The sequence below is a fragment of the Cydia amplana genome, chromosome 12, assembly GCF_948474715.1.
Source record: "Cydia amplana chromosome 12, ilCydAmpl1.1, whole genome shotgun sequence".
Taxonomy (NCBI): Eukaryota; Metazoa; Arthropoda; class Insecta; order Lepidoptera; family Tortricidae; genus Cydia; species Cydia amplana.
The window spans coordinates 13,474,539-13,502,269 of NC_086080.1; the positions used below are offsets into that span (position 1 = coordinate 13,474,539).

The 27,731-nt window shown below is 38.7% G+C and overlaps 1 protein-coding gene across 2 annotated transcripts; it reads left to right on the forward strand.

Moving 5' to 3' along the window:
- LOC134653088 (UNC93-like protein) lies at nucleotides 1–27,714 on the forward strand. Of its 2 annotated transcripts, XM_063508381.1 has the most exons (11): nucleotides 1–19; nucleotides 12,367–12,593; nucleotides 15,303–15,465; nucleotides 16,561–16,684; nucleotides 20,370–20,518; nucleotides 21,096–21,214; nucleotides 22,466–22,619; nucleotides 23,813–23,953; nucleotides 24,427–24,553; nucleotides 24,838–24,958; nucleotides 27,579–27,714. In XM_063508381.1, exons 2-11 carry the CDS (start codon nucleotides 12,373–12,375, stop codon nucleotides 27,712–27,714), a joined length of 1,455 nt encoding a protein of 484 aa, XP_063364451.1. In that variant the 5' UTR covers nucleotides 1–19; nucleotides 12,367–12,372. The 2 variants fall into 2 exon arrangements, with proteins under 2 accessions (XP_063364451.1, XP_063364450.1); XM_063508380.1 differs by lacking the exons at nucleotides 1–19; nucleotides 12,367–12,593 and adding an exon at nucleotides 12,877–13,047.
- The last annotated feature ends 17 nt before the right edge of the window (nucleotides 27,715–27,731 follow it).

Sequence of the window (27,731 nt, forward strand, 5' to 3'; positions counted from 1 at the left end):
TGTTTGTTTTATTGGTTTGGTAAGTGACATTCAAAAATTATGTAAATAAGAAAAGTATACAAAATAATATAGGTACAGCCGGCGTCCAAAATGTTTGTACTTATACTTGACTTTATTTAATTTGATTACGTAAATATAATGTATCTACACATACCTGTGTTTTGGATTTAAAAACTAAAAGGTAAAGTGTCTACCAACAGGCCTCCAGCCTCCAGTGGGAAAAATACAACATCGTATGTAAACAACATCGACGAGGAGCCTATTCTGTACATTCATTATAATCCTATTCATTTTTGTGCTCTGTCTATCAATATTATCTAGTCATAAACACAATTGCCCTATTGTTAAAGTCATAGAAAAGGCTATATTTGTCAGTTGATCACAGAATAATCGTATGTCAGCTATTGAATCGGACACGTGTGTCAGTGTAGGTACAGTTACGGCTATAATCAATCGGGAAGAGTCAGTTGTAGAATTACCTGACCTCTCACGGTGGGCAGATTTTTTTACAGCTGACTGTATATATAAGTACCGACAGACAATTAGGGTTGGGTCACATTTTTCGAGTAGGTAATGTAAGGTATGTTTGGATTTCTTTCTTTGACACGACTTACAACTTACAACCCAAAAGGTTTGACGGATATTGAATGTGCAGAGTCGTTAGATTTGTCGTAGTTAATAAAATAATCTACAGGGTGTAATCTAAAACGTGAAACAAGATAATCAAACCTGAATCTTTTCATGATTTTGAACAACTTTTACTAGGGGTCAACTTTGTAAATTCACAATAAAAAAAATCTTTGCCATACATTTTTGTCTACCTCTCCTTGACCATTTCTATGGAACAGCTCAATTTTTTTTAATATTACAAAATTGACCCCATAGTAACAGTTGTTCAAAATCATGAAAAGATTCAGGTTTGATTATCTTGTATCACGTTTTAGATTACACCCTGTCATGAACAGTTATAAAAACGATATAAGCTTTAGCACTCCTGCATCCTGCATATAAATTTGTACCTAATCATAGAGAAAAAAATACATAGAGTGCTCACTCCATACATCAGTTTTAGTACCAAAAAGACTATTAGCATCTAGCATCGAGTAGCGGAACTATCAGTACTGCTACTTGACAATAGATGTAGCACTACTGATAGTTCCGCTACTCGATGCTAGATGTAGACACTGAAATTAATAGTCTGAACTGATGTATGGAGTGAGCACTCTTGTCTTACTATATTTCTCTATGACCTAATGTACCTATGCAGAGGTGCTAAGCTTGGTTAATTGTACCTACATTTTTAAGGTTACATTAGACTATCGTGAAATTGGCTATTAGCTAAGCGAAGTTGTCATAAATATCTGAACACGATCTGTTGTCAAGGTTTAAGGCGTGCATCGGCATAGGAAGATATACGAGGGGTGATCCAAAAGTAATGATAACTGAATACTTATTGAATCGGATTAAAATAAATAGGTATGCCGTTACTGGCCATAAAGACTCCTTAGTAAATTAAAAAATTAAAAATTAAAAAATATGTATCTGTCAGAGAGTTGCAGCTGTTTTTTCACGAGCAGTCGGAACAATAACGCAAAAATGGAGAAAACTGAAATGAGAGCGGTTATTAAATACTTCTGTTTGAAAAAAATGTGTACTAAAGATATATACGCTGAATTAGTGGGAACACTGGGCGAGTCCGCTCCGCCGTATTCCACAGTGGCACGGTGGTCAAAGGAGTTTAACTTGGGAAGAACATCCACTCAAGATGAACATCGCGAAGGCCGTCCATCTGTCACCATTACTGGAGAAAACGTCAAAAAAATTCATGATCTCGTTTTAACAGATAGAAGGATGACTATCAGGCATCTAGTTGAGCTCACAGGCATCTCGTATGGCAGCATTCAAAGAATCTTAACTGATGAACTACACATGAAAAAAGTCTCCGCTCGTTGGGTGCCTAGAATGTTAACGGCTGAACAAAAGAAAATACGATGTGAGATTTCGAAGTCTAATCTTGACAAATATCAAACTGATCCCGAAACATTTTTGCGTCGGTTTGTAACCATGGACGAGTCTTGGATCCACCATTTCGATCCTGAGACCAAACAGCAATCCATGACCTGGAAGCGAGCGTCTTCCCCTACACCGAAGAAATTCAAGGTCGCAAGCTCCGCTGGTAAGGTCATGGCTTCAGTGTTTAGGGATGCTGAGGGAGTCATAATGATCGAATACCTGGAAAAGGGAACCACTATTACGGGCTCCTACTACGCTGACCAAATACGCAGATTGAGAGAGGCAATCAAAGAAAAGCGGCGGGGTAAACTTCGAGCTGGGATCCTGTTTCACCAGGACAACGCCCGCCCCACAAGGCCGGCGTTGCGATGGCTGCCATCCGTGATTCAGGGTTCGAATTGCTGGAACACCCCCCATATTCGCCAGACCTAGCCCCCAGCGACTTTTATCTCTTTCCACGGCTGAAGGAAGATCTTAGAGGCAACAAATTTTTGAATGATGGCGAGGTAATGGCCGCTGTGGAGGCATTTTTGGAGGGTCAAGAAAAAGATTTTTTTTTAAAGGAATTCGTGGTTTGGAGAAACGATGGTCTAAGTGTGTAGACTTGGAAGGAGATTACGTAGAAAAATAAATTATTTTATTAAACATTTTATGTCTCTTTCATACTGATTATCATTACTTTTGGATCACCCCTCGTACCTGTTACGCAAGGAGCCCTTAGCAGTGTTTGAATACACTTATTTTTGTCAATAAAGCAAAACCTTGTTTTAAGAGTCTTGGTCAACACAATTGGGTAAATTCTTAAATTGAATGGGTCCTTGAACTTTGCTTATTTAAGAAAAATAGTTCACGATCACGACTCACGAGGTAGACTTTTGTTAAAAAAATATCACAAAATAAAAATAATACGAATTAAAAAAAAATGCTATTACATTTTGGTCTATTTACTACTTTTAATAAGTAGTAAATAGGTCAATATTATTACCTAAGTAGGTACCTACTGATTTAATATTGGCAAAAATGTTTTTTTAGGACAGTTAGTGTAACAATTCAAATCGAATAAAATAAATAAATAAATCTCTCAATTTCGATAAAAAACATTCCTAATAAAATAAACGAAAATATTAAATAAAACCAAAAACCTACCTAAGTAATACGATTCCAACTACCTAATCATAAAATAGGTAGGTTAATAAACAATATCTAGCTGCTAGTAGGTATGACTAACAATATTACCGTATAAATTATCAATTACAGATAAGTGAACACCTATTTAGGCGCCATGGGAAAACTAATGACCTAATACGTCATTGCACAGTTAATAGGTACCCGTTAACAGTACCTAGTACAATATACAGTCAGCAGCAAAAGATGCTAAGCGGGCGAGGTGTTCAATATGAAACACAACTTTATTGTTAAGAGAATAAGAGCGTGTCCGGATCTTTATGACCACTTCACCCGCTTGGCTACTTCTGCTACTGACTGTAAACGCTAATTTCGCGTAATTTACGCCTTTCGCTGTTTTAGAGCGTAGCGTAGCGATGTTAATATTTGGTGCGGGCGTTGCATTGGTATCAGCTCATTATACCTATTTATGTATCTAATAACACTACAGCCACAGAATAAGTAATAGTATTACGTATCTATACAGCAGAACAAACACACCTACTGCAAAATATTATATGATAAGGTAAACGTACTGATGCTCGACGGGACCGCGTCATATTACATGTCATCTTGAAACTTAAGTCATTGTCTATAGAGGTGACAGCAGGGTGTCATCTATTGGGCATTAGCATGTCGAGTACTAGTACGTTTACCTTATATATTTAGCATTACAGTTGAATTACTCGCCCATACCTCAGTATGGTACGTATATTTAACATTTTATGATAAAATCACGCATTAACTTTATAGTTTAGAAGTAACCAAAGGAAGTTCATTGGTGTGAAGAATAATAGAAGTAATTATGCGTTACTTAAGCTATGAAGAAATAGATATTGAACATAATGTAGGAATTCAAAGTGTAGGTTCTCTATCTATAGGTATAAATATAGTTTCTGTTAATTTATTCCTTATTTAATTAACTAGGAATAATAAAATTGATCTGCATTTAAGGGCAAGCTGTTGCCGAGGACGCCTAAGTTGGTTGGTAGTTGTTCGACTTATAATAGTTATTTGTTTTACAAAGGAGCAAAGCTAAGCAATATTATCTATATATGTAGATATCCTAGCAAGCGAAAAACTCCGATATTAATACAAGAGCATAGCGAGTGGTTCGAAAAGTTGAGGTTTTCAAGATGAGTAATTATATATTCTTTGGTTTCAAGGCTCGATATCGCGTTAGTTACAAACAAATCTTAGGTATAACTTAAATACTAAGTTGGTAAAATGAATATATACTTAATGATTACTAATGTTACGTTTACTTAGGTAGGTTTTCTCGAGGGTCTACTATAATGTGACATCCTTTAAAAAAGGAGTGTACCTACATGGAGTGTTTTTATCTACCTATGTACTTATGGATTGAGCACTCTATGGTATTTTATTTATCTATGACCGGGCGCAACGTGCGATCAAAAAATGTAAAGTTTATTACATTTCGAATGAGTAAATTAACGGTGGCCCCTTAAATCCGAGACACCGGAGCTTGTCGATTGTCAAGGTTAGATTATTACTATTATTTCGTTTTGCATGTACTAGTAATGTAGGCGCTCGCTTATAATATGCAAATCGGTGACTAGTGGTTGTCACATTGTTGTTTCTTGTTTGACACATATTAACGAAAATGTTCCAGTGCTTGACACTGCTCCAATAGATGCAGCCTTTAACAACCTTTGTCAACTATTGGAATCACTAGGGCTTTCGTCGCAAAAGTCATCAGTTAAATATTAGGGCGTTGCAAAAGTGCCGCCAACTTTAAAGCACCTTTATTATTTTTTAATTATACAATTGTAATTAATTCTATTTATAAAAATACAATACCTACTAGATTTTTTTTTCTATTTATTTGTTGTTTCTTCCGTGACAAATTTTCTATTACCTAATGCACATATTAAAAAAAATTCTCCTTGTTCGACTGGTACCTACCTAATAGGTAGGCGTGGATTATGACAAGTCCTTATGTAAATTTAATTAGAATGAATCGTGTTACCACAGATCACTTATCATGGAGATATAAGACGACTCGCGGTTATCACGAATTGGCGCTTATACTAATTCAGTATCAGCGCGCAACCACTTAACTATTTCAGCTACGTAGGTATATTTTAAATGTTTACAATAGGTACTAATGTCAATTACAAAATGAACAATATTTATTAACTAAATCGACCTATTACAATTATTGTAGAAAATTAAATAATAAATACAAACTAAAAATATAAAAAATAACTACTTACTAAAACCCGTCCCGGGCTGTCCCCGACGCAAAGTTGCCCATCACGCTCGCTGCGTTGCCGCGTTGTATTGCGGTGGACAGCCTTTGCATTAGGAAAAACCTGGAGCGGGGGTCAAGGTCCCTTTCAATCACGACGACGGGCGACGACCCAGCTCACGGAGGAAGGTCTTACCCTCAGCGCACCAGCAACCCGAAGTCTAAACAGCGAGGGGGACGAATAGATACCCTCAGCGCCGACTATTTATCTTTTTTTTGTCTGTGCGCCCAGGGCCCAGGTCTAGGGAAGGCGCTGCGTGTACAGTCGAAAGTTTTAATTTATGACCCATTTTGCACCTTGTCACACTGACGCTACACGCAGCGTGATCAGTCACAAGGTACGAAAACGTCATGCGGGTCAAAAACGTCTGTGGACGTTTTCTGTGGACATTGCAAAAGTTAACGATTTGGATACATATTTCTAAGACTTTTATCATACAGCTTTTAAGAACTACATAGAAGGTTTTAACATTTTGAGTTGGCACCGTTTTAAGTATATCACAAATAAATAAAAGAATCTCGGTCATCGTAATTGCTTTGTGAAGTGGTCTGTGTATGTTAGTCTATAGTTCAATTAAATAAGTATTCTAAGATCAACAGAGTTGATAATAAAGCATTTATAGCTGCGCACGCCTGTAATTGTATTTGAACTTGATCTTACATAAAGTTCTAATAGAATAATGTCTCCTATTTTCTTTCCGTTCCATTCTTATAGACTTTGTATGACGATAACGGCATGAAAAATGTATGAAAATTGTAGAACCCTTGTTTTCTCCTATTTCTTCAGTGTCCCGGTTCCGGTGTCCGGTTCAAAGTATCCCGGTATAAGGTACCTAATAATGAAACACATCTACTATATTGTAAGTACCTAATAGGTAATATAAAATAACACGTAGGTACCATCAATGTCAAATAAGCTCTCATCCATTCTCTACATGTACCTGCATTGTACAAGCAAATAAGATATTCACACGTTAACTAAGCTTAGGTTTTATTAATGTCAATATTGAAATGGTAGGTAAAGCTTAATGTTTCGTGACTTGATTAGTAATAGATACCTATATTAAGTAGAGATGCCCCGAATAGTGGTTTTGGCCGAATACGGAATACCGAATATTCGGCCACTCTCTCGGCCGAATCTCGAATATTCGGCGACCGAATATTCGGCATGAGATGCGAACATTGTGAATAAGAATAAGAATAAGAATAAGAATCTTTTATTTGCGATAAACATTACCAGGTACATCGGTGTTCATGCGATAGGTGGTAGGTTTCATGTTTAACCATAAATGGTATGCAAAATATGTACAAAACTTATAAACTATCATGCAAAACATATACAAATAATGTCTCTATTTATAATATATTAATTATTAATGTTATACAAGTCAAGTCTAATTAATTAAATTTCATGTCCAAGAATTCATTTGTGCTATAGAAATTGTAGTTGTTTAGCCATTGATGCAATTTTCGCTTGAATGCTATAATATTTAATGTCTTCATATCATTAGGTAATGTATTATACATATTAAGACACATTATCGTGCAGCTTTTTTTATGTTTAGCTAATCTCGGATGTTCATCAGGAAGTAGTCTATCCGGATTGCGGCAAGAGCGTGGATGGCTATCACAGGCTTTTTTAAATATATCTTTGTGCTTATGAACAAACATGCACATTTCATAAATATAAAGAGACGGAAGTGGTAATAAACCAAGCCTTTTAAAAAGTGGTCTGCATGATTCCCCTGGTGGCATCCCGTGTATTGCACGAATGCATTTTTTTTGTGCGACAAAGGCTCAATTTAAATCGGTGCTATTGCCCCACATTATTAAGCCATAGCGTAAAACGGACTCTACGTATGCATGATAGCAGGATATTGCCGTTTTGGTATCAGTAACTCTACCGAGTTGTTTAAGTGCAAACACATATTTATTTATCCGGTTAGCAACGTTCTCCAATTGTGTCTTCCAGTCCAGATTCTCGTCTAGAATTACTCCTAGGAATTTAGTTTGCGTAACATTTTCTATGCTTGAAACATTCAGATCAATATTCAAATTCGGGTTCATTGATTTATTAAAATTCATAAATTTAGATTTATCTAGGTTCATTTTTAAGTTATTCGAATAAAGCCAATCTTTGACTTTACTGATCGTATTATTAATATCTTGTTCGTGGTCATAAACTGTATACTTATCTTTGTTGGATGTCACAATAATAGATATATCGTCAGCAAATAAAATGCAACTGTGGTTTGTTACGTCCGTGATGTCATTAATATAAAGTAAAAATAGTATTGGGCCCAAAACACTTCCCTGTGGGACCCCGTACGGATTGCATCTAAATCCAGATGAGTAGTTAGTCATCTCATTAGTTTCACTTTTTCTTGTAATTTGGACGCATTGGTATCTGTTTTCCAAATATGATGATATCCATTGGAGAGCCGGCCCTCGAATTCCGATTGTTTCGAGTTTTGTTAATAATATACTATGGGAAACGAAATCGAAGGCTTTAGATAAATCGAAAAATAGCCCTGTGGTCCACACAACAATCACAATTATTATGAAAACTGTTCGCCAACAAAGCACAACGTTTGCTAAGATATATTTTTGGTAAAACCGAACTAATGAATGTAGTTAGAGTCAATCAAATCAGACCCATGATAAAAATAAAATATTTCTCTGCCTTCCTATTTAACAACTTTCCAATAATACATTTTAAATATTAAATATATGTCGGCGCGTAGCACCTGTAAGCTTATAGTGGCTGGGGCCCGCGAAGGTGGCCCGCATTCCTGGTCAATTGTTTACATTAACAGCATTAGGCGTGATTGTCACAGATGACAGAGTACGTCGTTGTTCCTTGAAGCGGGGCGGTTATTGTAAACACTGCCGAACGTAGCCGTGGGTCTGGTATTTGAATGAAATTTGATCTTAGTTCTTTGTTCTGAGCTTAGCTATGAAATGCCGAGCGGGCATTAAGATTTGGGCCATGGTTGAGTTGGGACTAGGGATTGCAAATATTCGAAACTTTCAGGTATTCGAATATTCGACTTTTTCTGACGACATATTCGAATATTCGAATATTATAAAAAATAAGAAAAGGAACGAGAAATCGATTTATTATCGTTTTATTCAAAAGCTTTTTTCACATATTGCTAAAACTAATGATATTTTGCAGAAATCCACTTAATTGACTAGATTTTATCATCCTACTATGAAATGCCCACATTTTACAAAAACAAGTAAAACGCCAAAATTAGACGTATTCAATATTTCTAGATAAAACTTTTATTATAAATGCGTCGTTGCGTGAAATAGCGTGAAACTTTAACCATCCAAACACCTAGGTATGTAAGATTTTTTTTTAATTAGATAATTATTTTCCGATTTAAATTAACTTGTAGTCACTCAGAGGCATGTAAAAAGTAGGGATTGCTCCCGGTACTGAGTTTGTATGGCGAGAACCAGGAATTCCCGGTTCTCGCCATACAAACTCAGTACCGGGAGCAAACCCTAGTAAAAAGGCCTTTAATTCCATTGTATTTTGAATCTTTATTGACTTTATTTGTTTTTTTTTTGGCAAGTTTTTATTCCTAATGGTCGGCTAATTATATAATATTGGAATATTTAAGGGAAAAAGTTAGTTGACTACTGGGTGGATTATTCGTCAGCTAAAGGTGCATGGTTAGATTACCTAGTTAGGCAGGTTTGGTATGATCATGCGATAAGTGGCAAGGTTTAGACTTCAAAAATTCGCTTAACGTACGCTTGTACTGAATAAACAGAATGATGACCCTTTAACTTAAAACTTACGCACCGTAAAAATAACATACTTTTTGATTTCGTTCTCTTTCAAATTGAGTTAGGTTTCACTGTATTCACGAAGTCTATCGAGAGGAATACAGTAAAAATATTATTTCCTTCGTATTTGGACCTACCTACCGTTCCTCATTCACTGTAAATACCCGGGAAACACACAGAAACTGTAACTACAGCGGATAAAATAGATTTTTTATAACTACTACTTAAAAAAGGAAAACTAAAAATCTATATCTAAAGAGGGCCCCTGGGGCATAGTACCAAAGATACTGGCAGCATTTCCTCGCTGAATTGCAACGCTTATTCGTTGAGCGAGGAAGCTGCCAGCTCTTTTGTCCCCAGTGACCTCAACCAGCCGTTTGGCCAAATAGATTTTGAGCTCCCGGACCCCACGGACCGAGGGTCTCAACACCGAAAGGAATAAAGTTGTAATTAACGTCGAGACCCCCGTATTTCCGCCTCTTGAGGGTCTCGGCAGCTTCGGCAGCAGCACCCGCAGCAGTAGTTTTAGTTTTGTAGGTAGTTTTAATTTTATTTAGGTTACTTTATGTTGAAATTCTCTTTGCTAAAAGTCAAACAATAAATTAAGTAAGATTTTTTATTAGTAATAAAAAATATTCGAATATTCGAAACCTGAGCGGCCGAATATTCGAATATCAAAACAGGTCGAATATTCGACAAATTCGAATATTCGAATATTCGAATTGCAAGCCCTAGTTGGGACGCGTGCTGTCCCGTAAGCCCGTAACCGCGCCGTGCGATTTCGTGTGCGCTTTAAGTACCTACTTGTACCACTTGACCCACGGATTCGTTTCCGTTTCTTGATAACTTGGTGGTGTAAGCTTTGATTAACTTGGTGTGATTTCTTTGTGATTTGGAACTTAATTTATTGTCATTGTGATTTAGTGACATTCGGCACCTATACGTAGTTACAGTAATTACTGGTGTCAGTGAGTTTATTGCATTAACATTGTATTGGACTTGTGTGCGAGATATGCCCACTGTTTCCGCCCACTATGGAGCCGATGCCTGATCCCCTGATGCCTTCATAGAGCTACCGGCTCCGACATATATATACTTACCTAACTTTCGTTTTTTTTTTGTGTAATTTTCCTTTTTAGGTAGAGGCAACAGATATTCGGTATTCGGCCGAATAGCAGGCAATATTCGGCCGAATACCGAATTTTCGGCAAAGTGGCCGATTAGGCCGAATACCGAATATTCGTGGCATCTCTATTATTAAGTCTGATGATGTTGGGTTGGGCGTCAGCGAGCGTGGGATCAAAATAAGTAAATGGAAATCGAAAATACGAGACTTGGATGTAAATAATAGTAGGTATTATGCGAAATTAGTACATATTGTGACGTTCCCAAGCAAAAGGTACCATATTGTCGCTTACCATAAGAACGCTCTGAGAGGTTATTTGTATAAAGATACGAACAAATTTCATCCTTATAGTAAGCGACAATGTGGTACCTTTTACTGAGAACGTCACTTGGAGATATCGCTATAGCTTTGTAGGTACATTAGATATGTGACTCTGTCAAGTAAATGGGACCACTTTTATAACTATAATTTTTGAATAACTATTGTGTACAAAAAATGTACGTGACAATGAAATGTATGTGAAATGTACGTGAAATGTATGTGAGTTTTAAAACACGTAAAAGGTGTGGGTTTAAAGTTTAAGCGCGTGAAGTGCTCAGTAAACATCGTTAAATATTAGTCCATATCGCCGTTTGTCTTTTATTTGTAGACGCATTCTTTGATACAAAACAGTCTGCAAACTGGTCCTAGATCGTGTAACGTTATCCTTGAGGGGAGAGAACGGCACGACTGCGTTCACTATTGTAAATATTATATTGTAACTGTATCTGTTGTCATATTTAGTGACAAGCTCGTAACATGTCCGGGAGGATAAAACCTTAAAAAAACAAACAAAAAAATAACATTTAGTTCTTTGTAAGTTTAATGGCTTCTTTCTAATAGTTATATTATTTAAAAAAATTAAACCAATCATTATCTCTTTTCTGTGGGTCCTCTGGATTTCACTTACGGAAAAAAGATTTCGTTTTCGATAAAGGTACTTAGGCGTATTAGACGTGTAGGTACACTTCTCCCAGATTAGGGTGGCTGTTATTGTTATGGCCACTCTATACTTAGTAATTGGCCACTCCGAACAAATCAGAAAAAAAACAAGGAGTTATTTACCTATGTTCTATATGTACCTATTTTCCAGTTAAGTCTAAAAATTGTAGGTAAGAACTTATCCAAGACAAGCATTAATAAAAGGCGCTGACGGTTGATCGTAGGAATTCCCCAAGTGTAGGCAGATTGAGTAAACGGCTTTATTAAGGTACATTTCCACCAGCAAGGCGACAACAAAAAGACTAGATATAGTGGAATATTTATATTTATACAATAAGGAGATATGAAACCGAAAACAGAGAAATTTCAACAAGCGCCAATCGCCAATGATCCTTTACAACGAGCAAAGCTAGTGTTTTAAAATTGACACCGTTGGATTTACTATTTTTTTTAGAATACCGTTGATTTCAAACAAGAGTTGAAAAAAACAAGAGTTTGAATGCGTACAAATTGTTTTTTTATACAGCAAATATATTATGCGTCCGAACCGAATAGTGGCATGGTAGGTCAAATCAGAGACATTTAAAAATATGAATGACCTCTATATGACGTCATAGATCGGAGAAGTCAAGCTGTTTTAATTCCTTTTTTTAAAGAAGTAAATATATAGTTAAAAGTGCTGAAATAATATTTACATGGTAACTTTGAATAACAAAATGATTACTTCAAAAATCTAGCCCTAAACTTGCCTGAGGCATTGTGCCCAGGACACTTGCCGCGTTCCCCCTCTGCACAGTGAGGCTGAGTGCTGAATAACTGAAACTTGTTTAATTATTTATATTTTTAGTTTATTTTATTTATTCATATAAAATATTTTACTCTTATTGTAGTCCGATCCCCATTGATATATCCTAGCTAGATGATAGTTTCAAAAAATCATAGTTACCTATCTGCTCTACGAGATAAAGAAATTAGACAAAATTTAACTGAATAAGTCTCCATTTTCTAGGCCATAATGCCGACCGACGTGGTGTTCGGCGTGAACGAGAAATGGCGCATCAACCGCAACATCTTCGTGCTGGGGTTCGCGTTCATGGTGCAGTTCACCGCGTTCCATGGCGCGGCCAACCTGCAGAGCTCGGTCAACAGCGATGCCGGCGCTGGGGCGTTTACCCTGGCTGCTATATATTTCTCGCTGATATTGTCGAATATACTGCTCCCAGCTGTGGTTATCAGGTGAGATCCCTTAATTAGTTACGGGCAATTTAGCGTAGACGAGGATTGTGCAATCACAACACCACCATGCCGGGGTTCGCGTTCATGGTGCAGTTCATGGCGTTCCATGGCGCGGCCAACTTGCAGAGCTCGGTCAATAGCGATGCCGGCGCTGGGGCGTTTACCCTGGCTGCTATATATTTCTCGCTGATATTGTCGAATATACTGCTCCCAGCTGTGGTTATCAGGTGAGATCCCTCAATTAGTTACGGTCAATTTAGCGTAGACGAGGATTGTGCAATCACAACACCACCATGCCGGGGTTCGCGTTCATGGTGCAGTTCATGGCGTTCCATGGCGCGGCCAACTTGCAGAGCTCGGTCAATAGCGATGCCGGCGCTGGGGCGTTTACCCTGGCTGCTATATATTTCTCGCTGATATTGTCGAATATACTACTTCCAGCTGTGGTTATCAGGTGAGATCCCTCAATTAGTTACGGTCAATTTAGCATAGGCGAGGATTGTTCAACCGCAACATCTTCAAGCCGGGGTTCGCGTTCATGGTGCAGTTCATGGCGTTCCATGGCGCGGCCAACTTGCAGAGCTCGGTCAACAGCGATGCTGGCTGCTATATATTTCTCGCTGATATTGTCGAATATACTATTTCCAGCTGTGATTATCAGGTGAGATTCCTTCATTAGTTACGGTCAATTTAGCGTAGGCGAGGATTGTTCAATCACAACATCTTCATGCTGGGGATCACTTTCATGGTGCAGTTCACCGCGTTCCACGGCGCGGCGAATTTGCAGAGCTCCGTGAACAGTGATGCCGGCGCTGGGACTTTTACCCGGGCTGCTTTATGTTTTTTCGCTGATATTGTTGAATATGCTATTTCCCCTATTTCTAAATGATATGATGAGATGTGATTAAATCTAATATTACAATTTACACAATATTTCAACCAATTAAAATCTTGTTTGCATTAATTTAATTCAAATTATACATGCATTGAAATTGTTTTACATACAGCTTGAAATTGTTTTACATAGAGCTGTAAGACAATTATCCCTGTTTTTAGGGTTCCGTAGCCAAATGGCAAAAAACGGAACCCTTATAGATTCGTCATGTCTGTCTGTCTGTCCGTCTGTCCGTCTGTCCGTCTGTCTGTCCGTCCGTATGTCACAGCCACTTTTCTCCGAAACTATAAGAACTATACTGTTGAAACTTGGTAAGTAGATGTATTCTGTGAACCGCATTAAGATTTTCACACAAAAATAGAAAAAAAAACAATAAATTTTTGGGGTTCCCCATACTTCGAACTGAAACTCAAAAAAATTTTTTTCATCATACCCATACGTGTGGGGTATATGGATAGGTCTTCAAAAATGATATTGAGGTTTCTAATATCATTTTTTTCTAAACTGAATAGTTTGCGCGAGAGACACTTCCAAAGTGGTAAAATGTGTCCCCCCCCCCCCTGTAACTTCTAAAATAAGAGATTGATAAAACTAAAAAAAATATATGATGTACATTACCATGTAAACTTCCACCGAAAATTGGTTTGAACGAGATCTAGTAAGTAGTTTTTTTTTATACGTCATAAATCGCCTAAATACGGAACCCTTCATGGGCGAGTCCGACTCGCACTTGGCCGCTTTTTTATGTATGCCACAACCCACAACCGGTAGACAATTTAGACACATAAAAAAACTTATGTTTAATTTCCTGCAGTCAACACTTCAACAGTCTATTAATGTCAAAGACTGGCACACATTTCAGAATATAATCAGCAATTGACAAGCTGTACTGTTATGGAATCATAATTGGCCACGTTTACAGTTAATTAAAACATACTAGCAAGGCTAAGTATATATTTCGTACATTCTATCCGTATCTAAGATCGCAAGGCCGATACTGGCTGGCCAACAATTGTTTCGGTAACTGCAGTTTTGGCTATCACGCAAGAACTGTAGATTATACGGGAAGTGCTGGTAACATTAAGTAACAATCAGTTCCTAGTAGGTATTTACTTAAAAACAGCAACATCCATATTGATGGTAGACGTTATCTCGCAGCAGTAAGGTTCAGGAATGGTATGTACAATGAGGCATCCCAAAAATAAAGGAATAACTTTGGGATTCTCGTGACATTTAGAGGCTGTCGCTTTATAATTTTATTCTATTAGCACCGTTGGTTATTTAGAATATTGTATGATATGATGTCACATTAAGCACTTATCTAATTCTTAAAGGCCGAAACGAAGTTTCTACTGTGCCTATCATTAGTGCAGGTTTGTTTGAAATTACTGTCATTTTGGAGCGATGTCTTCTGATAGGCATACAGATAGGATGTTAATTAAACTGCAATTAGGTACCAAGTGGTCGAACGAAATGAATATACAATTTACAAGTTGATAGGATTACCTTATTTTAAACACAGGTGCTCGTAAGTAGGAATTTATGGTTTTTCCGGGTTAATTTTAAGAGTATTTTGCGTTTTTAGTTTATATTGGAGGAGCAATTCGTGAACCTTGACGTTTCGTAGTTTTCGTACGTTCGTTGACCTTTGTATTTTACTTTTTATTTCAGTATCGGTTACGAATAGTAATTCCGCTAATAAGACAAAAATAGCACTGTGTGAATTTCAAATATTGGTCCTTCGAACCGGATCAATGAATCTGCTACCAGATGGGCCATTGGGCATATTTATTTGCAAATTTATTCCTCTTCAGATGGCTGGGCTGCAAATGGGCAGTGACCCTGTCCTTCCTAGCGTACATGCCGTTCATAGCGGCGCAGTTCTACCCCCGTCTGTACACGCTGGTACCAGCTGGCATGATGGTGGGGTTCGGCGGCGGTCCACTGTGGTGCGCGAAGTGTACCTACCTGTCTGTGGTGAGTAGTCTGAGCAGAACTTATAGGATATAACCAAACGGAGACCCCTTGTCTGTAATTTTCTGTACAAAACAGTCTGCCAATTTTTGCACGTCAAATGTATATAGGTACGTAACGTAAAAATAGCCATGTCAGATATACGTCAGTCCATACAATGTGTATGACCATTAGCCGCCTATTTTCGACAGAGGGGAGCGCCTGTAAATGGCTATATACTCCGTTTGGATATCCTCTAAGGAGCAGAACGATCTTTCTAGTGGACATGCCCGTATAACGACTCAGCCGGCCTAGCCAAGGTTACAATCGCTATCGCTTAGACAACGAAACGCTTTGTGTCTCTCTATCACTCGATGGCGAAGCGATAGCGATCGTCACCTTGGCTAGACTGTCTGTTCTACCCACACCTCTATGATACTAGATGATGAACACCGGCTTGGATGTCCTTCTTAGCGGCGTATTTACTAGCGGCTCCTCACGTAGGTTATAGCGGAATGGTAATATTAACTGGTAGCCCGCTAATGTTTTTTTCTTACTCGATTGTTATATTTACACGAGTTTTGTTTAATTCACCTGTATATGCAGTTCATAATAGGAACTGCAGTTTTAGCATGTTTCTTAACAAATACAAATTAAAAAGACCGGTCAAGTGCGAGTCGGACTCGCGTTCCAAGGGTTCCGTGCGGCCGGTTCCCTGACACTGCGGGGTTGCGTAATGCATCGCAATCATAATGTGTTTTTTAGTGTTTAGTTATATTTTTATAATATGTATGCTAGTTTTAAGGTATTTATATGTATGGGCCACTAGTTGTCTGAAATAAACGATTTCATTCATTCATTAAGTCCCCCTAAAAATTGCCTTCATATTTATTTATTTTTTATTTCCGTTACACGTCCATCTTTGGGTCACAAACTTACATACTCGTATGTGTACCAAATTTCAACTTAATTGGTCAAGTATAGTTTCGGAGAAAATAGGCTGTGACAGACGGACGGACAGACAGACGAGTGATCCTGTTAGGGTTCCGTTTTTTCCTTTTGAGGTACGGAACCCTAAAAATAAAACATACAATCTTAAGTTTTCCGTTTGCTAAACAGGTAGCTGAGCCGTATGCCCGGCTGTCGGGAGTCCCAGCAGACGTGCTGGTGGTGCGGTTCTTCGGGCTTTTCTTCATGTTCTACCAGATGGCTCAGATCTGGGGCAACCTCATCTCTTCAGCCAGTAAGATATCAACGAATACTGCCTCACCACGCGTAACAGCCATTAAATAACTCATGCAATTGGTTTTAGTAGGTATTCTGGCGCAGTAAATTTCAAATTCCTCTTCCAATCTGCAAGATAATACCTGCGCATATTCATTACCGACTCTGGAAGGACCTCGTAACCATGATTACGTGATTTGACCCCGACCTTCCGACAGAGAATGGTGTCGATGACTCTTAAATTGGCCAGCTATAGTTTTTACGTACATTCATTGGTGTTATACTAAACCAGTTGTCATTAATGAATTATTATTTTTAACTATTGCATTGAATAGCGCCATTCCGATTGCGGTTAAGTTTTATAGTGTAGTTAACATTGTTTACTAAATAGCAGGGACAAATAATATACAAGTATAGACTGTAAATCCTAATACATAGTAGCTTTCCTCGTTATTGTGTTACGTTACGTGGCATGAACAATGAATGCTAATTACTTAATACCTTGATCATCATACCTATATTTTTCACTAATCTGGCCCTGATTTTTCTTGTACGTAAAACGGGGTGAGTAGGTTTCGCGGGGAGAGGTGGGTTATGAATGGGGAGAGAAGGTTTGAGAGGGGGATTTTAAGGCTACTGCTACAAAAATAATGTATTCCAATTTAAAATGGAGCTATAGTAATAGGTACGCATAATAAAAAAAAATCGATCCAACAATCTTCCAAAATCACCTTTGTATGAAAACCCCTCTCACCCCAAATACGAGGCACTACGGGGTGAGGTGGGTTTTCCTCTTTATCGTCAAAGTTATGAAATGGAACTACCCAAAATAAAATAAAAACTAAAATACAAACGTCCCGAACACTTATTATATATGTCGGCGGCAGATCGTAAAATCGGCCATATCGAGATATTCCTAGGCATATCATGAAACGCCGCCATTTCATGATCTGACTAAGATTAACCCAGGCGTATCACGATCTGCCTTATGAAAGAGGCGGCATATCGGTCAGACCAATGTATTCGTTGATATTCCTAGCTTCATACCGGGCGCATCGTAAAATAATTGATGAGATATTCCTAGGCATATCATGAAACGCCGCCATTTCATGATCTGACTAAAATTAACTCAGGCATATCACGATCTGTCTTATAAAAGATTCGGCAGATCGATGGGAGCAATGAATTCGTCGAATTCCTAGCTTCATTCATACCGATCGCATCGTAAAATAATTGCATTTTTTGCCACTGGTGGCGCTGCATTCTATTTTTTTTTTTTTTTTTTTTATTAGTATGCAGTTTGGTCGACCTTGTGACCAGCGACTGCTCTTGTTGGGAGAAGATTGGTAACGTGGTCGTAAGGGCCACGTCACCACCAAGGGCGAAAGGGAAAGGAAATTCACAGGAGTAAGAAAAGAGAAAAGCAAGAATAGAGAAGAGAAGAGAAGTTAATTTGTAGCAAAAACAATAACGCTAGGTACAGAATGTTTTGAGTTGTACAGAAGTTTTGAGTTATGAGTTCCTGGTCTTTTCCCAATGGGGGCGGGTAGAGTAGTACCCCACAGGTCTGCGCAGGTTAGGTTTGTAACGAATAGTAGGAGAATTATTCCCACTATTCGTCACAAACCCGCCTTTGTCAATTTCTGCCTCCCTTATTTGGTCCAACGTTGTTTGATCGTCTGCATTCTATATGGCGCTGCATTCTATATGGCCCTGCGTCCGAGTCAGTGTTGCCAGATCGTACCTTTTAATACAAGTTTACGTTCCTTTTGAGCCTTGAGGTTTGCTCGATATGGCTGGTGCATGGTCGCTAGGCAGATCATGAAATGCCGGCGTTTCATGATCTGCCTAGGAATATCACCCATTGAGGTTTGCACGATATGGCTGATGGTCGCGCTAGGCAGATCATGAAATGCCGGCGTTTCATGATCTGCCTAGGAATATCACCCCTTGAGGTTTGCACGATATGGCTGGTGGTCGCTAGGCAGATCATGAAATGCCGGCGTTTCATGATCTGCCTAGGAATATCACCCCTTGAGGTTTGCACGATATGGCTGGTCGTCGCTAGGCAGATCATGAAATGCCGGCGTTTCATGATCTGCCTAGAAATATCACCCCTTGAGGTTTGCACGATATGGCTGGTCGTCGCTAGGCAGATCATGAAATGCCGGCGTTTCATGATCTGCCTAGAAATATCACCCCTTGAGGTTTGCACGATATGGCTGGTCGTCGCTAGGCAGATCATGAAATGCCGGCATTTCATGATCTGCCTAGGAATATCACCCCTTGAGTTTGCACGATATGGCTGATGGTCGCGCTAGGCAGATCATGAAATGCCGGCGTTTCATGATATGCCTAGGAATATCACACCCTACTTATTTGATATGCCTAAACGTCGCTAGGCAAATCGTCAAACGTTGATGTTTGAACGATATGGCTGGTAGTCGCTAGTCAGATCATGAAATGGCGGCGTTTCATGGTATGCCTAGGAATATCTCGATATGGCCGATTTTACGATCTGCCTCCGACATATACACCATTCAGTTTTCATATGTAAAAATAAAATGTTATCGAGGTTTGAATTTCAGTTTTGACCCTACTCACCCCATTTTACGGTACACCTAATGGTATGAAAACCCAATATTGATAGCTGCTTTAAAATATTAAAACTGTCAGTATCGCATACAAAAACGAAAGGCCTAAGGAATAGTTTTACAACATACTTACGGTGTTTCAGAACGTTTAGTATAATTATTATAGATTTATTACAGTGTGGGCAAAGGCAGAGGTCAAATCACCTTCTCTATTTTGGTGCCATCTACAATTATGGTGGGAAACACACATTTATATTTGGTATCGTCTTTATTCTTGCCTTGTCTCCGCCAAGTAGTACCTATAGGTACATAAGAACGTACGTTACTCACCTACTTAAGTGTAACAGGCATGATTTAGAACATGTTCTTATTTTTTTAATAATATTTTTTGCTAGTTAAGTGCAATGGGAGCTTAAGCTCCCAAGCTTACTTACTTAAGTAAGCTTGAGGTCAATTTAGTCACGTCTAGTTAAGTAGGTACACATATTATTTTTTTATTTTATGACTATAATCTGAATTGAAAACTTCCAATAGGTACTTTGATATTTTTATTATTTTGTTTAGGGGCCATCTGATTTGAACCCGGGACCTCGTTTCGTAGGAAAGGTTACCATCAACTAGGCTTCAGATAAGATAAGATAATATTTTATCCTCAAAATTAATTAATATCAATAACATTTCCAATAATCTTTTTAATGGCAATTAAGTTAAATATTTGTTCTAAGAACTTTAAGGTACCTATACCTACTTAAGTACCTTTTTTGTCACGGCGGATTAACTGCCTTCACGGAAATGCTTCTGGGAAAGTGTTGTTTTATTCACGACCTTGGTTACTTTAAGTTAAAATTGGACTATTTGGAAAAGTAAATATATCGTATTCTATAAATAAGTATATGGATTTGCTACCTGTACTATCAAGCAAAATTAAATTAAATGCAGACATCCAAAATAATTTACTGTGTCAGTCATACACACTGACTTAACATAACACTGACTTGTGAACATTAGTGATACTTATTTCGTAATTTTTCTGACATAGTATTTTTACATATAGACATAGACACTTCTTAAGTTTTGAGCCATTTTATACTTTATTTCATTTTTCAACAGTATTGTCATCGTCGCTTGGTGATGTGGTTTCGTACACCAACGAAACCGTAGCGCCGACCGCAGCAGCGTTGGTCAGCAACATTACTTCTCCCAAAGTGGACTTCGGGTCTACCTGTGGAGTCAACTTCTGTAGCGGCAGTGAGGCTCATGTGAGTAAATTCACTGAAATTGGTGGCTAAAGGATGACTGTAAAGCAGCTGCCATGCCAACATGTTTCTTATAGGTCCTAGATGTACCTACAATGGAGCAGAACTTCTATGCGCTATACCTACCGTTGTTTGCTCCTAAATAGTTGTATTTTTTACGTACACACAGACAGCTGTAAAAGTGCATTAGTTACAGTGTTTTTTTTCTAAGATCACATATTTGACAGTTATGAATTCACCCTTATGACTTTAAGGCTTTAAGGCTATCAGTAAAACGGTAGAGCTTAGCTTCATATCTATAAGGGTGAATTCATAACTGTCAAATATGTGATGTTAGAATAATTTCACTGTAGCGTCATTTCTTACACTAAAAATATAGTAGTGAACAAGGGCAAAGATAAAGATGACTCACGATAGAACGGTCCGGGTCGAAGCCGAGGCGTTCGACTCCGACAATTTTTCTACAGACAGCCACTTTCGAACCTCGGTCCGGACCCGGACTGTTCTTCTAGCGTGAGTAATGAAGAAAAAAGTATTAATGAATACTCGTGAACTTTGAGCGATTTCTGCATTTTTTCAGGAGAACGCGAACCTTCAACCTCCATCGCCTCTAAAGATCCAAGTGATATCTGGCGCGTACCTGGCGTGTATGGCGTTCGCAGTTATCTTAGTCGCTTTTGGCGTGGACTCTCTTAAAAGGTTAGAGGAAATCCTTATTTATATGTCTACGGCCCGTCTGATAGAAAGCGGACACCTCATCCTACTGGTATGTCCTCCACTAATTCCAGTAATTTTGCAAGCCTTTCAGCGAACATGGATTCACTTTATTGGGTCAAACAGATTACTGTGTTATCGTCTTTCCTGTAGACATACACAAGAGTTAAGGGCTATAAAGGTTAATTTCCTTATTTAACCCTTATCCACGTGAAAAGGTCCTCCTTTTATTTAGAGAACTATGATAAAATCATTACTTACATGCTCACAAGCTGTTTAACTATTGCCCACAGGAGAGAAAACTAGTGTGTTAGCGCTAACTGTACATTTTTCTCTCCTGTGGGCAATAGTTAACAGCTTGTGGGCATGTAAGTAATGATTTTATCATAGTTCTCTAAATAAAAGGAGGACCTTTTCACGTGGATGGGTTAAATAAGAAAATTAAACTTTATAGCCCTTAACTCTTCTGTATGTCTACAGGAAAGACGATAACACAGTAATCTGTTTGACCCTATTAGGTAACCCTTTCGTGTCCGGCGCGTCATCGTGAACCTTGTCGGAATGTAAGAAAGTTGACATTGGACTGAAGCCGCGTGCATCATTTGACGTCTTTGGCGGTCAAAGGGTAATGAATAATGAATGAATGAATAAGAGATAAATGTTTAGTCAACACCGTGTGTCCTCGGGAGCTATATATGTCCCCAATGGACACTTGATTTTTTTATCTTGATTTGAAATTGTACTTGTAAAGTACCGTAAAATGGGGTGAGTAGGCTCAAAACTGAAATTCAAACCTCGATAACATTTTATTTTTACATATGAGAACTGAATGGTGTATATAATAAGTGTTCCGGACATTTGTATTTTAGTTTTTATTTTATTTTGGGTAGTTCCATTTCATAACTTTGATGATAAAGAGGAAAACCCACCTCACCCCGTAGTGCCTCGTATTTGGGGTGAGAGGGGTTTTCATACAAAGGTGATTTTGGAAGATTGTTGGATCGATTTTTTTTTATTATGCGTATTACTATAGCTCCATTTTAAATTGGAATACATTATTTTTGTAGCAGTAGCTTTAAAATCCCTTCTCACTCCCCTCTCAAACCTTCTCACCCCATTCATAACCCACCTCTCCCCGCGAAACCTACTCACCCCGTTTTACGGTACCTATATTATAGTTATTGAGTAACTTAAACTAGTGGCCAAAATGATTCTACCCCATAGTTTTTGTTCTAGATATAGCACCAAAAGATCGTGTGAAGGCAAGTCTGGACTAAAGCTTCTGGCGGTGACGCTCAAGCAACTCCGGCACCGGTACCAGTTGCTTTTACTGCCCGTCATCGGCTACATCGGTGCTGAGCAGGCGTTCATGGCCGCGGACTTCACCCAGGTAGATATGGGGTCCCTTTGTTTCCCATAAAGTTTTAAGTCATAAAGACCCGGTAGATATCTACAAGCTCTTCGGTAGGGTATAGTTCACAAAAAGGTTATAAAAAAGTCCATAATAGTAGGTAGTTTATGTGACTGCTACCTAATAAAATGCATATACGAGTGTGGGTTTAAGAAACGAAAGAAATGAGAGCCTATAGTAGGTATGTAGCTTTTGTAGATAAAACTATTTACATATTTATTTACTGGGTTCGAATCCCGGTAAGGGCATTTATTTGTGTGTTCATCACAAATATTTATTCCTTCGTTATGGATGTAGGTATTCTATGTATTTAAGTATGTACTTATATGTATCTATATATTATATATATCGTCGTCTAGTACCCACAACACAAGCCTTATTGAGTTTACCGTGGGACTAGGTCGATTTGTGTAAGAGTGTCCTATAATGGCTATAATATTTATTTATTTATTTTATTTATTTATTTTATCTGCAAAAAAGCGAACGTAATAGGTATTACGTTAATACCTACACTGCTATTTTAAGTCTGTATTTTAAACCCTATCCGTAAACTATTGTCTGCCGCCAGTTTCCGATTCGCAGTGACCTTTACGGTTCCATGACTGTCTATTTGTCACACTGATTCATAATGTTATCTAAATTTATTCAAGAGATAACACACAACGAGCGCATATTTTATTATTTATTGCCATTTTATGAGATGATAATAGATTGAGCACGAATAATGCAAATTTAATAACATTAGCCATTTAACCTACGACTCGTTTGTTCAATGATTATGTCATAGTGATAGGCATATGGGCATATGCAAGGGTATTTGAATTACACACCTTAATTTTATAGGTTTTCGATTGGTCATCGTTTAGTCGAAGTCGTTGGACTTGTTAGATCAATTAATAAAATCATATTTTGAAAGAACATTTTGGCGAAGACTATTAAGGTAAATGCGGCTAAGTATGGCTGGACTTAACAGTGGGGCCTGTTACATAGAACTTCTGAAGAAGACTCCTTTTATTTTGGCTCGCCCATCCATGCGGTGGTTCATGCGGTGCTGGCGGGTTTGAATCTCTAAGATGCTCGCAAAATACTGAACATGTCCGGTCGTTCGAGGTGCTCATTACTTATACCTACTTCCACTTCAAATTTACGAAATAAACCGTTCATGATTGCAGGCATTCGTAGGCTGCGCATACGGCATCAACAACATCGGCTACGTGATCATCTGTTTCGGCGTGTTCAATGCGCTTGCGGCGCCCATCGCCGGCGCAGTCGTCAAGTTGACCGGACGGTACCCTGTTATGGTCACTGCTTTGGTGGGTCCTTTTCTTTTATAGCATAACAGCCATATTCGAACTCTAAGATACGTCAAATATTAGATATCTAGTTCAAAATCCGAATCGGGCCCTAAGTCTTTAACGTAGACTTTACAACTACCCCTCATAATCACAAATTTTGGCCAATGAGGAATACGTAAGGGCCACTTGCACTATATAATTAACCCGGGGTTAAGCGGTTAAACCACAAACCCAGTGTCAAATTGTACTGGTAACCATGGTGACTCTAGGTTTAACCGGTTAACCCCAGGTTAGTAGGATGATGCAAGTGGCGCTAAGTCTCCCAAATTGTCCTCGCCGCGGCGGCCTGTTTGTAAATGTCCCACATTCCTATTTGTGCCATTGTGGGCCGGTGACGATTTGAGTTTTTACAACAAAAGCAGGGTTTAAACTTTCGTAAAAAACGTAATGGCGAAGTTGTCAGTAATTAAAAATGGTTGTTCACGTTTTAGTTGCTAAACATCGTTCTGCTGACTGCGCTGATTCTCTGGCGCCCGGACCCCGAGAACTGGCTGGTGTTCTACCTCCTCGCTGCTATATGGGGTACTGCAGACGCTGTGTGGCTTGTGCAGGTCAATGGTAAGAGATAACTTCACCTGTTTTTTTTTTTTGGATATGCTTTTATGTATAGAGCAACACATAAAGACGATACTACCCCACCACACATTACAGTAGTAACAGCCGTTGGAAAACCAATTTGAATTTGGAATTTATTGCGCGTTTGTTTGGGTTAATAATCGTACGAATTTCCCAATTACATTGTTTCTGCATTTATTTACAAAGTTGGGAGTTTGTTGAGTGTATTAAAATAATCCCATATTCCTAACGTTTAAGTTAAACTTTATTGTGTTTCTGATCCGCAGCTCTGTCTGGAATATTGTTCCCTGGCAATGAAGAAGCCGCGTATTCCAACTTCAGGCTTTGGGAGGCCACTGGCAGTGTTCTATCCTATGCCACGGCGCCATATCTTTGCGTAAGGACGAGGTACGGACTTCTAATACCTACTTAACTAAAAATAATAGCTAAATAAATTAAAGCAAGAATTATAAGCTAAGAAGTAGTACCTACAACACAATGTCGATACACTCAACACTGAACAACAGAACGGCACCTTGGGTCTTGGGACACAATGAAACCAATTTAAAAACCAGAAATGAGAGTTCTATGATAATAATTCAATTCAATCAACTATTAATCAATTCAATTTCAATCAACTCAAATAAACAATAAGTACCTACTCTAAAGAGTAGTATAAACCTACTCCTAGCCAACTTCGATTACTAAAAACTTCCGAGAAACATTGCTATGTTAATATGTTAAGGAAAGTATTTTACCTGGCTACCTAGGGGCTACTTGCTCAGAGATGCGATTTATTTGAAATACTTCTATTTAAAATGCAAATACAAAATGCAAAATACCTATTTTGTATTTTGTATTTAAATGCCTTTTAGTAAAAAACATTTTGTATTTTATTTGAAATACTTTTCGAGATGTATTTTGCATTTTTAATATTCATTTCAAAATGCAAAATACTTTGCGATTAAGTTTAGCCAACATTACCAGTCAAACGAAATGAAATGAACGAATGACGCTTGTATTGCCAAATTTGAGCGATAGAGGCGCCTGCTAGCCATGCGCGCCCTTTTTAGGGTTCCGTACCCAAAGGACCCTATTACTAAGACTCCGCTGTCCGTCCGTCCGTCTGTCACCAGGCTGTATCTCACGAACCGTGATAGCTAGACAGTTGAAATTTTCACAGATGATGTATTTCTGTTGCCGCTATAACAACAAATACTAAAAACAGAATAAAATAAAGATTTAAGTGGGGCTCCCATACAACAAACGTGATTTTTGACCGAAGTTAAGCAACGTCGGGCGGGGACAGTACTTGGATGGTTGACCGTTTTTTTTGCTTGTTTTGCTCTGTTTTTTGTTGATGGTGCGGAACCCTCCGTGCGCGAGTTCGACTCGCACTTGGCCGGTTTTTTTTCTTCTTTGGTCAGAGTGCGCGCCTGCGCCTTATAGCCGTTTAGACTCGCGACTCGGCTCGCGGCGCGTCTCGTGGCTCGCCGCGACACACTCGGCTTCGGCTTGTCAATTGGTTATAAACCTTATGCCGTGCCGTTAGTGTTTAAATTATATTAGCTCGACGAGCTTGCGAGCCACGAGACGAGTCGCGAGCCCACCACTTACACTCGCGTCTCGTGGCGCGGCTCGCGGCTCGTCTCGTGGCTCGCGCGAGAGTCTAAACCGGTTATTATGACCAAAATGTCATGCATAAGGTGCCATGTTATTAGACGTTTTTGTTCGGCTCGGCATTGTGTCTCTATTTCTCATGATAAATACCTAAAATAAATAAAAATATCCGAGATTAGGTCAAAAGGTATTTTATTTAGAAAAAGTATTTTGAAAATACCTATTTTGCATTTAGCATTTGAAATACAAAACGCAAAACTATTTGGTATTTTGCATTTGAAATAGTAAATCTGAAAAGTATTTTGCATTTTGTATTTAAATGCTTTTTTAAAACCATTTTGTACATCTCTGTACTTGCTTATAGAGTGCTGTGCAATGAGTAAACAATAATAATACATATGTGCTACTTTGGATTTGACTCTACGTACTTACCTACTTGGCACGGATTATCGTGAACAAATTTTAATGCACAAATTGTGTTAACCCCGTAGCGGGTAGCCGGTAAAGTAACATTTCTTCAACATGTTGTAATTAGACATTGTTATTTCTTAGCTAGATGGCTTCCTGTAGCATGAAAAATGGAAGCGGATTAAAATTGAATGCGTGCCTTGTCGGAATGCACGAAGGTCGATATTGGGCTGTAGCCGTGCACGTCTGTTGACGGCTTTGGCGGTTCAAAGGGATAACGATGACTCAACCGGGCCATGCCCGGGCCGGGGCGTTCGACATGAATAAGAATAAGAAACCATTTATTGCAACACAAAAAGCATACAGGTTACAAAACATAAAGGGATTGAAAAAATAAGAATAATTGTGCGGCAAAAGGAACGGGCTCAGCATACGCTGCGTCAGTCATTTAATTACAAATTGCCTGCGCAGCGCTGATTTTCAGTCCGTCCCCTATGCCATTTTCTATGACGGCTGATCGTTGATCACATGGTGCTTTCACCCTCTTTCACGCTTTCAAGCTCCGACCCGGTCTAGCGTGAGTCATGCTTTATTAATATATGATTACACAAGAAAAAAACCGGCCAAGTGCGAGTCGTCTCGCGCACGGATAGTTCCGCACCATCAACAAAAAAATATAACAAAACAAGCAAAAAAACGGTCACCCATCCAAGTACTGACCCCGCCCGACGTTGCTTAACTTCGGTCAAAAATCACGTTTGTTGTATGGGAGCCCCACTTAAATCTTTATTTTATTCTGTTTTTAGTACTTGTTGTTATAGTGGCAACAGAGATACATCATCTGTGAAAATTTCAACTGTCTAGCTATCGCGGTTCATGAGATACAGCCTGGTGACAGACGGACGGGCGGACAGCGAAGTCTTAGTAATAGGGTCCCGTTTTTTACCCTTTGGGTACGGAACCCTAAAAATGAACCAACTATGTATACCCTAATTTCCAGGCTATACGTGCTTGTATGCTTCCTACTCCTGGGCTTCGCGGGCTACACCACCATCGAGCTGATGGAGTACCGCGTCAAGCGCGCGCACCAGCTCGAGAGGAACTTCCAACTTGTCGACAAGAAGGGGGACGATTAGGGGGGGGGGGGGGGTGC

Coding starts and splice junctions, on each gene's coding strand:
- LOC134653088 (XM_063508381.1), top strand. CDS start 12,373: ATGCCGACCGACGTGGTGTTCGGCGTGAACGAGAAATGGCGCATCAAC. Junction 15,466..16,560: donor AGTGTACCTACCTGTCTGTG/GTGAGTAGTCTG, acceptor TTTGCTAAACAG/GTAGCTGAGCCGTATGCCCG. Junction 16,685..20,369: donor CAACCTCATCTCTTCAGCCA/GTAAGATATCAA, acceptor ATTTTTCAACAG/TATTGTCATCGTCGCTTGGT.